General features: G+C 35.7%; 2 protein-coding genes across 8 annotated transcripts in view; both read right to left on the reverse strand.

Moving 5' to 3' along the window:
• The window catches only part of LOC310897397 (uncharacterized protein C6orf118), a 35,448-nt gene extending 31,698 nt beyond the window's left edge, over positions 1-3,750 (reverse strand). Inside the window, 2 exon segments of the mRNA XM_083831015.1 lie at positions 404-513; positions 1,877-3,750. Of these exon segments, the coding sequence (XP_083687141.1) occupies positions 404-513; positions 1,877-1,890 (124 nt within the window). The 5' untranslated portion in view covers positions 1,891-3,750.
• Positions 3,751-3,890: 140 nt separating this feature from the next.
• The window catches only part of PDE10A (phosphodiesterase 10A), a 191,394-nt gene continuing 180,817 nt past the window's right edge, over positions 3,891-14,467 (reverse strand). For all 7 annotated transcript variants that reach the window (XM_083830998.1, XM_083830994.1, XM_083830997.1 and 4 more), the window contains one exon: positions 3,891-8,575. In XM_083830998.1, the coding sequence (XP_083687124.1) occupies positions 8,458-8,575 (118 nt within the window). In that variant the 3' untranslated portion in view covers positions 3,891-8,457. The remainder of the gene's footprint in view (positions 8,576-14,467) is intronic.

Below are 14,467 nucleotides of genomic sequence, written 5' to 3' on the forward strand. Positions count from 1 at the left end.
CTCACAGCTGGATGTAACTACAAGAGAGAAAAGCAACTGCAGCTTCCTTAAAATTTTCCCTTCCCTGCCAGCACCCCATTTCCAACAAGCTGGAGACACGCTACATGCTAAGGGTGGCAGAGAAAGTTATGTCTCAATATTTCAATATTTTAAAACACCAATGTTTTTCTTGGTGTAGTCCATTTTATTTTTCCTGGTTATGATGTTTGTTTCTGTGTGTTCCCAGTAAGTTACTACTATGTTGAGTTTACATTATTTCCAGTTTTCATAATGGCTGTTCAGAGTCTATACAACCTTGAAAACCAACATCAAGGAAGTTTATTATCAAGTTAAATGCAACATCCCTCATCGTAAAAATGTCACTCTCTATTTAAGAGTTTTTCCACAAGAACCTCCCTCTTACGTTTTCTTGGCATGGAGAAATTATAGCACGTTACATTTTTCTGCTGGGCTACTTGTGTTTGAAACAGATAGCGAATGCACCATAGACACAGTGCTGGAGAACCATAATGGCTGTGGGAGAAACATATATCTTAAAGATTAATAATTAAGCAGTTCATTGAGGATGGTCAAACACTGGAACAGGCTTCCTAGCAAGATGGCTGATGAACCATGCCTGTCTGTCTACAAGAGGAATATAAAAATTTATATATTATGCCCTAATATACATATATATTTATGCCCTTAATTAAATGCTTTAATTTTTGGTTAGCACTGAAACGGTCAGGCAGTTGAACTATATGATCTTTGTAGGTCCCTTTACAACTGAACTATTCTACTCTACAGTTTCTAATCTTAATTGCAGAATATGACACTATGCAATACTGTATACAAATTATTACTTTCAGGGCTAAAAGCAACTAGGGTTTAAGGTCTCCTTTCCACAATTCCAGCCCATTAACTCAGTGTTTTGTACACATTTTGCGGTTTATATAAACCTTGGAAACATAGCCCTGCAGAAGGGCTTTACACTTTTAATTCCTGATCATGGGGAATTAATAAAGACCAAGAAGTAGAGAGGGTAGAAGAAGCTGTAGAGACGGTGGTCTGATTTACTCATGGAGTCCTCAAAGGTAAAAGAGAAATAGAAATTACTCCACCAGGAAAGCAAAATTATACAACAGAACGGAAAAAGGCAACACATGAAGAAACTACCTTATCAGCAAATCCTACATAATAATTTCAAGGAGTTGATTTAGAAACTTTCTGATAGCAAATAGGACATTAGTTTTCTGTGTGAAGCTTTCTGTACAGTCTGCAATTCAACATAACACTGAGATTGATGGTCATGGGACTTACATATCTTGTGGTGTAGGACAGAAAAAGGCTTCAACTGATGCACCACCAGCTACAATGGTGACTATCTCTGAACACTGGAATGGTTTGATCAAACTCTGATCTGTTTGCATTGGTGGCTAACTCTGATGGCAATACAATATGCAGGAAGAAGTCATGAAAGATAGCTTTCAAAAAGAATATATTCTGATTTTTTTTGTGCTATTTTAAATACATCCCAACAACAACCAACAAGAAAAAGGGTATTTATTCCTTAGAAACTTTAGTTCTACCACAGGCATGATTCTAGATTACCTAGAAGATTTACTGGTAACAGGACTTTTTTTTTTTTCTTTTCTCTCATTTCCATGTTTTTAAGCAGTATTTATTATGAACTTATGTTGTTTCTCTAACTAGCATAAAGACAGCTCTAGGAATAGAAGTAGCTCTACATCGTATTCTTACCTTTATTCACAGGGTTTGCATTGCTGTGAAAAGTGATTAAGGCCAGCTGAACGTTAACAGACAATGTGATGAAATTTGTTCAGCCATTTTAGTAACATTATATAAAAAAAATAAAAAATAAATAAAAAATCTTTACCTGGTATAACTCATTCTTTTCTCTTCAAATATATCATTTGATCTGATTCATATTCTTGACTCTCAGGCTCTTTCCTTTAGAAGACTTTTCTTTTGAACAACAGATCTTATGCACATGCCAACTAGCTTCTGACAACTTTCTCTGTAGCTCTTTCTTGACCTAGAGTCAAAGCTCTTCATCTTTGTAAGCAACACCTGTAACACAGGTAGCACTTCCTAGAGCACTATAAACAGAACCATTTTGAAAACAAAACAAAACAAAACAAAAATTCTCCCTAACCTGAGGAAGCGCTTGCAGACTGAGGAAGAAGAAATAATCCTCAGTAATTGTCTTCAGCAAAATATGTACAATGAAGTAATCTGCAACACCTGTTGATCAGGTGAAACTCATTGAAGCCATCAGCCATTACAATTGACTCAAATGAGCACAGAACCTTACTGAGAGCACTTAGCTACTTACAATAGAGCCTGATTCATCCTAGTTCATTGAAACTAGGATGTTCATTGATTCAGCCTACTTCATTGAAACTAACAGTTCCTCCGCAGGTTTTAATAAGCTTCAGTGGAGGTCCTTTTACATTTACGTTTTCCAATATCTACAAGGGGATATATTCAGGTATTGTTTTAATAATTTTCTGGTGATGTTTTTCAATAACAAATGACAAAAAATATTAGGAAAAGCATATAGACTGTGCAGTGACCATCAATGGCAAAGCACCATGCTCTACTACAAGAGCTGACTGCACGACAAGCAGAAAAGTATGAAAAGGCATGAAATTGACTGCCATCAATTTGCCATCAAATTACTTGACCAGAAAGGGATTGACTTCACCCCACAGTTCCTGGCAAATATCACAGGAACAGGTAAAAAGGACCAAATTAATAGTATTCACAGTAACATTCCTCTTGTATTACCAGTCCCCCCAAAACATTCGGAAAGTTTAACTTAAATGAATTATCCCTAACAAATGCATTAAATCTCACTGTACTTTGTTTCATCACAAGACTTAGCCCTACCAGCAGTTTCCTTGCAGCAAAATTTTGTGGAAGTGTGGGCCATAATAGCACAAATCCAGGAATACTTTGTGAAACATGTTTTTGACAACCATAGGCAGTAGCTAAACAGTTGCTCTGGAAACCTCTTTCTGGCCAAGTCGTGCTAGCAATGCTCCCGGTTCCTTCAATGGGGAGAAAGACCAGGAATATTTGGAGGCTGTGCTGAGAACAGGAGCACAAAGTCTGTCTGGAGCCTCTTTCCCAAGCACAATGTCTGTCGCTGAGAATGGAAGGGTCGTGCAGACTCATGATGACACAAGACAATTTTGAGGGCTATAAATGGTGAATATCCTGTTTACTGAGCATGAACAATACAAGGAATCTTTGAAGCAAATCAATACGCTAAGTAGATAAACACACAAGATTTTTTGTTTTGGTTTGCTTTTTATAAATATCTGCCAATGTACAATTCGGAACTTTATTTTACTGTTCTCTGAACCTATCCTGTATTTTCAGGGTATTGACCATTGTCAAAGCCCTATATCCTTTTGGGGTAGCAAGCATTAAAATTTGGGTGCAGAATTATTTTTCTAAATTCAGCATCTGAGTATCTGCATAATTCCCAAAGGGTAATAAATTATTCTGCATTAGCTACATGCCCATTTGGCAGTGCCAAAGCAAGGATCTATGTGAAATTACATCAACAGCAAGGTAAGCTCTCTGGCAGCTGGAGAGCAAATGGGAAAACGGATCCTTTTGCAGTTTGTGACGATGTAAACTCACAACAGGTGATTACATAAAAAAAAAAAAAAGGAAAGAAAGAAAAAAAAAAGAATGTGTTTATGTTGGCAAACATAAATTATGGGACTCCGTTATGTTTTGATTCCATTTCTCCTGTGGTTTACTTGTGGTATATGAACACATACACGTGCGCACATGCAGGTGCACGCACACACACACACACACACTTCACACCCCTCACTTCCACTCCCAATAATAGCAAAAATAAACATGAAAAATAATATTAAAAAACTCTGTATTCAGTAATATTCACACCAAAGAATATGTATAGATATATCCATTAAAATTATGAACATTTCTAAATATATTTTATGTATCATACATATATTTATATGTATAATTACATATCCACAGAAGTAGTCTTGCTGTGCTAAAGCCAGCAGTAAAAGCAAAAACAGGTTTCACAATAGGACACCCATATATGCATATGTACTGGCTGTTTGGTTTGTGAATTTATTTACAACTTAACTATATCATAATAAATGCTTACTGTTCTATTGTACAAACGTAATAGTAAAGGTTTAGGTTTGTTTTTAAATACAAAGACTGCAAATGAATACATGAAAAAAATTACACACCATGTACAGTATTTATAATTTATAAATGCAAAGTTAAGACCTCTTTAAATTATTGCACTTGCATATTTTTTGTTTTATTTTTACAAAGATAGTTTATATGTATCATATATATATATATGTATGTGTAAATATATATATATATAAAACAAATCTTTCAGCTCACTAAATGTAGTAAAGTTGAATGTTACCTTGAAGTTCTTTCTTATTCACATAACAGCCCAACCTGAATTTTGAATATATATGAATCTACTCTACAAATCAGTTTGACCTACCCTAGAAAGCAGTCCATAGTTTTAGGTTGTGTTTTTTGTTGTTGTTATGTTTTGCTTTTGTTTTTTTTTGTTGTTGTTTTTGTTTTGGCAGAGTATACACCCGTATTACAATCGAGCACAGTTTTTGGTCAGAAAGGAAAATAAGTGTTGTAATGTGCCTTTGCTAGATTGGGATATATAACCTAAAGTTTGAACATGAACTTCCTCATAGTAGTGTGCAGAAAGTCTCTTCTGTATTTAGAATGAACAAATGAATTGTACCACTTCACAGAATTGTTCCTGTATCACAGTGTTAGAGGCAAATGCATTATTTCAAGAGGGTCATAATTGTTTTGAGCATCTAACAAACTCTGTTTTTAACATGAATAGTGCTATTTGCAATCCCTACGATTTTAACACTAAACGGTCTAAATGCAGTCACAGCAAACTGATCACACTATTTGAAGTTTAAACACACGAAAGAAGTCTGTGCTACACAAAAAGATGAATTTCACACTGCATGTCTCCTCCAGTGTAAATATATTTTAGCATATACTCCTACTAAAAACACTATTGTGTTTTTCTAATGGAATAACTTACTAAAAATAGATCACGTATTAAAGAAAGTACTGCCATGAGTTGAACCATTACAGCAAGATGTTGTACTACATTACAAAATTCATAGACTAATTATAACAATGGAATTTCTGACATTGCTGTAATAAAATATGCAACATCTCAGATGAATATCATGCTATGTGAACTATTTTTCTCTCTTAGTGCATATCTTTCAGGCATCATTTCACAATATATTAGAAATGCTCAGATATGGCTTCAGATAGTCCTTTTACTTCTCCTGGGCTTAGAAGCAAAAATCCATTGAAATCACTAACAAAACTAATGCTGTTCTGGGAATGCAAAGTCTAACACTTCTAGGAAAAAAATCTGTGTTTGTTGTTGTTGTTGTTGTTATTTTTTTAATTACTTTTTTTATATATGTTCTTATTGACCTTGTACAACATCAGGTTTTAGCACGATAAAAATGGCTTTTGGCAGTTTAACTTAATGGGCAGATTTCTGAGTTCAAGTTCACGCTTTTGAACCATTAAATTTCAACGTGTACTTGAGTTGTGAAATTCAAATTCAACTTCAAAGTTTTAATTTTTGGTGGGTTTGACTTTGGGAGTACTGATTTTAGTGTTTTTTCTACAAAAAGTTACATCTGAATCTGTACTCTTTAAATGCTGAGACTAAATTTGCTTAGAAAATGTAGCCCACTATTGCTAATTTTGTTATAGCTACAGACAAAAAGTAACTTTTTGTCATGATTTTTTCCTACTTTCATACACCAATCCACAACCACTGTAACTGAAGTTTTTAGTTCTAGTGGACATTATACTATAATAAACATATATTTTAAATGTTTCAGATAGTTCTGCATTAGAAAAAACAAACAAACAAAACCATCTGATTGACTTGGGACGTTAATAGAAAAACTTATGGCCAATTCGATGAATTTGTTAGGGAACTATGTTCCATATCAGTACTTATAAACTTCAAAACATAACATACCATGTGATATGGCAAATATTCTGAATAGTAAGTAACAGAACTAGCCAAGTTGTCTTTACCAGCAATGACTAGAAGATGAATTAAAACTTTGCTTAACACGGACACAGTGTGATAAGGAATATTTTTGCAAAGCTTGTAAGATCATCATTCTAAGAAGAAGAACAGCAAATATACTTAACCCATGAAGGAAAAATATTCAGTTCAGTTGGTAGCATATCTGAATTTCAGAGAGTATTTTTGTGGTCACTGTAGATTTAGATAAATTTCCATGTGAATTAGGAATGATTGATTGTGTATCAAGTACTCAGCAGATGAAAGTCTGCATCTGTATGATTTCATTAAAGCAGAACTACTAAGTAATAAAGCAGAAGACAGCATGAGATACTATTCATTCTACTTTGGTGTTTCTTTTTTTTTTTTTTTAAATCCAAAATGATTAAATAATTTACTGTGGTTAGAAATGAATTTCTGCACTTAGAATTAGCAAAGCACCTGAAAAGAATTATGGGGCTGCTGCTAGGTAACCTGTATCATACAAATAAGATAATTTCATATTGAATTCTCGACCTCTGGGATATCTATGTACAGCAAAGGCTTAGGTGCATTTATACATTATGTGATTACGCATCACATACTGTACACATGTACACATACTGGTATGTGCTCGACCATAACAGAAGGCAAAACTCAAGAGTAATTTAAATGTCGTTTAAATAAAACACAGAAGATGACATGCTTATTCGAGCAATACAGCTCAACAGGTGTGAGAAGGAAAAAGAGAACCTGCATCCTGTCTTTAAGTTGCTACTGTTATTAGTTGCAGTTACACAAATGGCCATGTTATCACAGAACCACTACAACAATGTATTATCTGTGAAAAAGCATATATAATGCAGTATAGGCTGTATGTGAAAGGTATACAAAGACTGTGTTTTCACTTACTGTGTGGATCAATATGAAGAATTTTTTCTCATTATTTTTAAGAGAAAGATGAAGGCAAATTAACAGTTCTTGAAAGATACTTTGTACAATTGCACTAAATTCAAAAGAGTGGCATTAAATGTAAGGTCTTAGTCTGTGCATAAGTTTGTAAGGCTGAAGCCTAACTGAAGCACAGAACTGTAAACACAATATTTTAGAGTACTTTTCTTCTGTCAGCTGTTCTTTCTTTGAGAAAGGCAGTTCTAAAGTCTGGAAATTTTGCTGAACTAAGGAAAAAAAAAATCAAACAAAAAGGGAGAAGTTTCCTAATTTCACTTATCTCGGGATGGGGATAAAGAGTAGAAGACGACATGCAGTGTTACTGTGCAACACAGAAGCTAGTCTATACAAAAACATTTTTGATTTATTGTGACGGTACCACAATTTCTCTTATGAGACCTGACTTTTCTGACAGGGCTTTTGTTCCCAGCAGATAGCATACTTCAGGTATGTCTCTAATACCTTTTAGAATACAACTCAGCAGGTAGAAGTAAACATGATGACTTTAGTTATTTGTGAGCTAGGCAAGGAAATCTTTGCTGTCACGTTTAAATTTTAATCTGATGCTTCTGTCACTATGGATACAAAAACTCCAACCTGAAACTATGCCTACATCTCTCCTTATTGGAGATAAACATCCAGTACTTCCAGTGTTTAAAGGGAGGAGTTGTCTAGGTTGATAAATCATTCTGGAGAACAAAGCATCATCACTAGTTCTTTCAACATTTGCCTTGTGAGTGACAGACAGTTTGCATCATGATGCTTAATTAAGTACTGTAAACCTTTAACCTGAATGTTGGTTTTCTTTTGTTTGCAGCAAGAGAATTCACCGTAACCTAAGCATGAATTATAGTCTCCAAGGATTCTGCTGGAGTTCAAACTGATTACAAGTAGATCACACATAAACATTCACAATAGCAATGGATATATTGTTCTATTTATAGCCAAGAACTCCCAAGTGACACTGGTGTTAAAGCCAGGCACAGTACAGTATAATAAAAGTACCATTGAAACCCTTACTAGAAAGATACAATTTAGAAGTACCCCCGAAGATTTTTTTCCCCCATCAGTTTTAAATTAAGGCCTCAGCAATGTAGCCCATGAGATAAGGCCAGTCTTTTATATTCACAAGTCGTAAGTTTTCTTTTGATAGCTGATTCCAAAAAATCTGGGTTGTCATTTTTCCCTCTGTTCACGTTGTGTCACTGGTGTAGGTCAGGAGATCGGCTGCCAGAGTTGTTTAGCTGAGTCAACTCCATGGGTGTTACCTTCATTGGCAGATCTGCTTCTTAGTTAGCATTTTGTAGCTTTTCTTTTTCCTTTGTCAAATAAAAACAAAACAAAAAACAACCCCCAAAGCAAGAAGGGATGCTTTTAGGGTTAAAGCAATCTGTTGCTGCTGTTCAGTCATCAATCTTCACAGGAAGCGAATCTGAAGTCCCAGGAGTGATGGACTGGGAGGGAATCCATATAGAGGCTTCCTCACCTCTTGTTACTTTTTCCCATTGGTTGAGATTGTCCCTGGAGATGCAAAAGAGTTAAAGAGGTAAAGCACTGTTCATAAGCTTACCGGGATTTCTTCCTAATAATATTGTCTGCTGTATTATACCTCGAGGTGTGGCTTTATGCTGTATATAAGTGCCAGTATGTCATCAAGCTTTTATCTTCATTATATTCTTTCACCCTTTGCCTTCAGTTATCCCATTTTATAATTGTGTGGCTAGTTGACTATGTATAAACCTATGGCACCCTTACCCCAGAGTGAGCCCTGGAGCTAGAGGCTAGCATGGGCTTCCATTACAGATTTGGAGCCCTCACAGATACAGAGAAAACCCAGTTGGAACCATGTCTGCAGAGACTCTGAAACAGCAGTCTGCAGACAAACAACCTTCCTCACTTCAGACTTCAGGGATTTTACAACAGCGTGCTCTGGCCCTTTTTAAAAGCATCACAGAGATTAGTACCCTTGCCAGGAAACTTCCCTCATCGGAAACCACAGAATCAAATTAGGTCTTCTGAAACTTCTTCACAAGGGCTGCCTGACAGTATATAATATGTTGCATGACAACATCATAGTGTCAACTTTCAATTACTAATGTGGTGATCATACTATCAATCTTCCATAACAAGAGTACCTGTTTCTTAAGACAGATTTTTTTATTTTTATTTTTTAGTGTCTCACAGCCTGGCCAACCCCCAAGACCAAATTTTAGTTTGTGAGCCATAAAATATTGAGAAATTAAGCTGGTAATGTTCTAATAATCCAAAGGGAGTATGGACCCATAATCGAAGTTGGTGTAAACTAATATCATTCCAGTGACTTATAAGTCAATGTTGATGATATCCAATAGTGGACCATACTTTGCAACCTCTGGTCCAAATCTAACATTCAGTTTTCAAATGCAGAGACAAAGAGCAAGCTCAGATGGCCCTTAAACATCTTTAGTAAACAAACAGAATGGTAAACCTATGAAGGTCCTACATGTTGTGTGTCATGTTATTATGTCTGATTATATGTGGCAGAACTCTTCTGCTTTTACGTCACAGTTTTGCTGAAACAGTTGATAAAACACAGCAAATAATGAGCTAGAATCACAGTGAACAGGTAATGTTGCACTGTCTGGGGTTGGAAAAGGAAGGATCTGATGAAGTCTACCAAAGAAAGCTGGTGCCCTCTAGGGGAACAGCTACACCATTTCTGCAGGGAGATGGAAACCTGGTCTTCTAGTGCTCCAGGCCAAATAGAAGACAGGTAGCCAGCATTAAAAAGGCACTGAATGTCAGCTAATACAATCAAGTACCAAGGATTACAAAAACTCAACCATCAGTATTCCTAGCTCCCTTTCCCAAAACTGGGAAAGTAATGAAGAGAATTGCAGCCAAAAAAATTGTAAATTGTATGTACTTCAGCAACAATTCAGACACCTGAAGAAGGCACATGGAAAAATGTTTTAAAATATTTGGTCAGAGTTAAAGGAAAAAAAAATGACTGCCTCATCCTCAAAATAAATATACTGTTACAGATTTGTCACTTTGGTAGGCCTAGTGAGTACAAAGGCTACAAAACACTTATATGAATTATTCTGGAAACTATAACACAGGTGGCTGGTAGTTTTGATCCACAAAGAATACACAACATACTAAGAAATATTTTCAATAAGAAAATAAATATATTATAGACAACAGAGTATTTAAAAATGTGGAATAAATTATCAGACAAGATAACCTTCTAGATTCTTAGATACTACCTTACCTCTGGGAAATTGGTGACTTATTCTTTTATTATTATTATTATTTAAATTTATTTATTTACTTATTTAAAGGTGTGGATAATACGATTCATTTGCCTTTGTACTCCCATTGAAGCCCTGTCTCCTAAATGTCTGGAATAAATGCTAGGAGGCTCTCAGAATAAAAACCTTGATGGTGAAATGCTGCATTGGCTGCTTCTGTTGCTATTATTTGCAGCTGGTGTCTGCATTCCAAATGACTCAAGGACACAGCAGTTTAAACACTGCGTTCCAAGAACGAGCATTGCTAGTGAAGGAGTGATATCAAAAGCGGTCCAGTCAGCAGCTGAGGCAATACCAAACAGGAATGAGGCTGTGTTCCTCTCATGACACTGAATAACATTTGCTACTCAAAAAAACCTGTAGTGCAAAATCAGCTATTTGAAACACTCTGGAGTAATCTAAACCTGGCAGGAACACACATTTTAGTAATTAAGGAGTTGAAGTCAGATCTGTGTTCTTGAATTTCTAGTCTGCATCTCCAAATCTGAACTCTCAACGTTTTCTCCTCAATCCCCACAAACAGATCACTTCAGGAGGGTCTGCACAGGGTAATTTCAAGTCAGAGCAATTAAGTTCTAAAGCTACCAAACTGTTAATCAGAAGACATTAAGCCAGGGTATAAATTTTCAGAAAGCTCTTTAGTCTTATGGAAATCTTAAACTCCATCCATGCACCAGTTTTGCATCACTGCAATCTAAATTAAGGAATTCACAAGATCAGGGTGGAAAGCTGGGTCTGTACAGAGCTCTGCCCAGTCCAGAGATGATGTCGCTGTAGGTTTCAGAAATATCTGTATCATATATGAGTTCAAAGCAATAACTGCAATTTCTAGAACAGAAAACATTCACATAATATATACCAGGAGACTGGTTGATATTGCTACAGACATCATACCTTTTGCAGAGAAACTTACTATTGAAAACATGTTCGTGCTTAACTTTCAGAAGTATGATAGACTTTCCATCTAGAAAATAAGCATATGTGCATGCTTGATACACTAAAATTCAACTTCACATCCCTTCAGTTGAGTACTGAAAGATGGACCATCAAATATTACAATCCACTTTTGAAACTAAGTCTATGTGGCTAGAAATCAAAGATATGGGTCTTCCAAGAACCTTGATCCTTGAGGTGATGCTGTGCCATCCTAACCACTCAGCCTAGCTTCTCAGCCTCAGTTCTCATTAAGATGAATAGCAATGCTTACTACTTAGCAAAGATACTGGCAGGCTTACAGAAATGTTTCTACAGTAGCTACAAACCCATTTTTAAGACCTCTCATTTGACTGTGCTAGTAAGAGAACTTTTTTTACATTCATCACTGGCTTTTCTTCATTAATAATAAAGGCTCTGCAAGACATTTTTGTATAATTATATAATATTGTGAGTTGGGAGGGACCTTAAATATCATTTATTTCCAACCCCCACTGCCATGGGCAGGGGCACCTTCCAGTAGAAGGTGGAATGTTAGAAACATATAGATACAGACTTTAGGAGTAAAATTATACCCAAATGTTGACAAGTATGTAATTTAAATAAATAAATAAATAAATAAATAAATAAAAATCACATACATGTTAAGCAGTTTGATAATATTCATTAGCCTGAGTAGAAACAAGCAAGTGAAAACACTCATGGTAAGCATCACTGCATTTCTAATGCTTTGCATTATACTTGATGCTGTTTAGTCCATGTAAACATATGAAACTGTTTCTGATTGAAAACACGGTTATGCAACACAGAATCTGTGTTCCAGTTATATGGACCAAATAAGTGACCATTTAGTTCTCAACTGTCCATAGAGCTGAAGCAACATGCCTTCAAACAAAGATTACAAATCCAGCAGTTAGAAAACTTCCAAGATCTGAGACTACCTCTCAGTTAAGTAGTTGGATGAGTCACGACCCTGTAAAGATTGAAAGGATTACAAGTAGTTCTATAGTTTACTTCATGTTCTCTGATTTCACATTGAAAGCAACTCTTCTTCATTTGTCAGCGTACACATGATTCAATTATCTATAATCAAACTATCAACAAGTATATATTAGGTCAACATGGCTCAGGGAGTATGCATTCCTACCCTGCATTGTAACTCTGAATTCCAAAACAAAATTTGGACTTTGACAGAAACACACTTTGCAGCATTTTGAAACTAGAGAGTTTAATGCTGTATTACAATTGAAGGAAATACTAAAATATGCACTTATGAATGCTTCAACAATACTCAATTTAGGACAACAAATTACTGCCTATTATTTTCTGCACATTGTTACTTTCATAACTTTTAAGGACAAAAGACACTACTATAAGTATCGACTACCCTGACTGGAAAAGACAGGCCTCAGCATTTTCATCATAGTAACTGTACATCACTCTTGTATCCCTCTTACCTAGCATATTTAAAAAGTATACCATAATTTGGTTTATGATCTTCAAGTGATGTTATTCCAAATGTTAAAAAAAAAAAAGGCATTCACCATACTACCAGTTTGAACATTTGGGCTTCAGCTTCCAAACACATAGTCCAAACACATTATCTGCTAAATTAATAAGCTTTGTCTAATCAGAAAACTTCCCATGGAGACAGCCTTTGTCATTCTCTCGATTTTTTTAGTCTCTTGCTACCAAGACCTCATTCTTCGGGTCCTTTCTTAATCTTCTTTTATTTGGTTGTATCTTTATTTACTCTTCTAAAAGCACATATACTAAACAAAATTCCAGCTGTAGAGACACTAATGTAATAACTACAGAGGTGTAGTCTCTAATCCGATGTAGTATTTCCTCCCTATCCATCTAGGGGTTGCAAAGCCATGACCAGTAGGGGGAACTTAGAGACAACTGACAATTAACAACTCGTAGATACTCACTGTTTTTCATAACATAGTCATTTGCCCCTCTGTACAGAGCTACATAATCTTCTCATAGCTAAATTAAATAGTATCTGGCTGGAAATTAAATTATTTTGCTAACCACTATGTTAAATTTTGTGATGGTTGACTTTAATGAGGCCCACTCTAAAAGCCTCTTGTCTACTTGAAATCTTAGTGAAACACTAACTCTGCAAACACACGACATGGGTTGAATTTCAACTGACACCCAGAGGACCAAATGAACAAAACTGATGAAAGCTGTTTAAAGTTTCCCAAACGTTTTAACTGTGACTTTAATATCTCGCATCTGGAAACAAGACTGAAGGTCTCCAAATTTGAATGAAATACAACAAAACAAACAACAAAACTGAAAAACAAAAATCAGTGTAATAATAAAAACATGGTAGGCCGTAAGACCACCTGGTGTAAACAGCAGTAGCCTGGGAAGACCAAAAAAGGTTAGGGACAGCCACAACTTGATATGCAGAAGATGAGGACAGATTGGATTTCTTAGGATTTGAAAAAGATTTTGAGAGGGATGGAAAGTTTTCTTTGTTTAGAAGCAGGCAGGAGGGAAATGAGAACAGATTAGGTTGGAGAGAAGACAAACTGCAAGTTCACGTGTGCATGAGGTAGTGGTTTGCATTCCAGTATTGTCCAGAAACTAATAAATCCAAAATTTCACCATGTTTTGTATACAGTGGGCATTCTTCTGTTACTTCACATAGCACACAAGGTCAGGCAAGTGACAAAGAAAAAGGTCAATGCAAGCTAGGACCACAACAGAAAAAAAAAGTTTATGAGAGAGATGCTTTTAAGAACATTGAGAAACTTAACTTCTTGGATGTGATTAAAGAATGCTGACAATTTACCAACCAACTGCTTTCCTTAGAGAATACTGATTAACCTGAAACTGGAACATTTCTTTGAAGCATATTGATTTCAACATACGTTTTGTCAGTGACGATTGCTGAAGTCCAGGATATAATTATTGGACTGAACTACCTACAAAAAGATCCACCATCATTCCAGGATAGAAGCAGTCAATTGGTGAAGGACACTTTCCTCTCCTCCAGAAGATCCCAAGCTACATCCTTACTGCTTAGAAATAAAGTTGCATTTGCCTTTCCCATATCCCAGTGGTATCCCCCTTATGCTGAAAATTACCGACCAGTCTAAGTTGGTGTGCTTTTTTTCTCTTCTTTTTTTCAGAAATGTTCTGACGTGAATAAAGCCACATGAAAAAAAAA

Source organism: Anser anser, assembly GCF_964211835.1.
Source record: "Anser anser genome assembly, chromosome: 3".
In the NCBI taxonomy this organism is placed as follows: Eukaryota; Metazoa; Chordata; class Aves; order Anseriformes; family Anatidae; genus Anser; species Anser anser.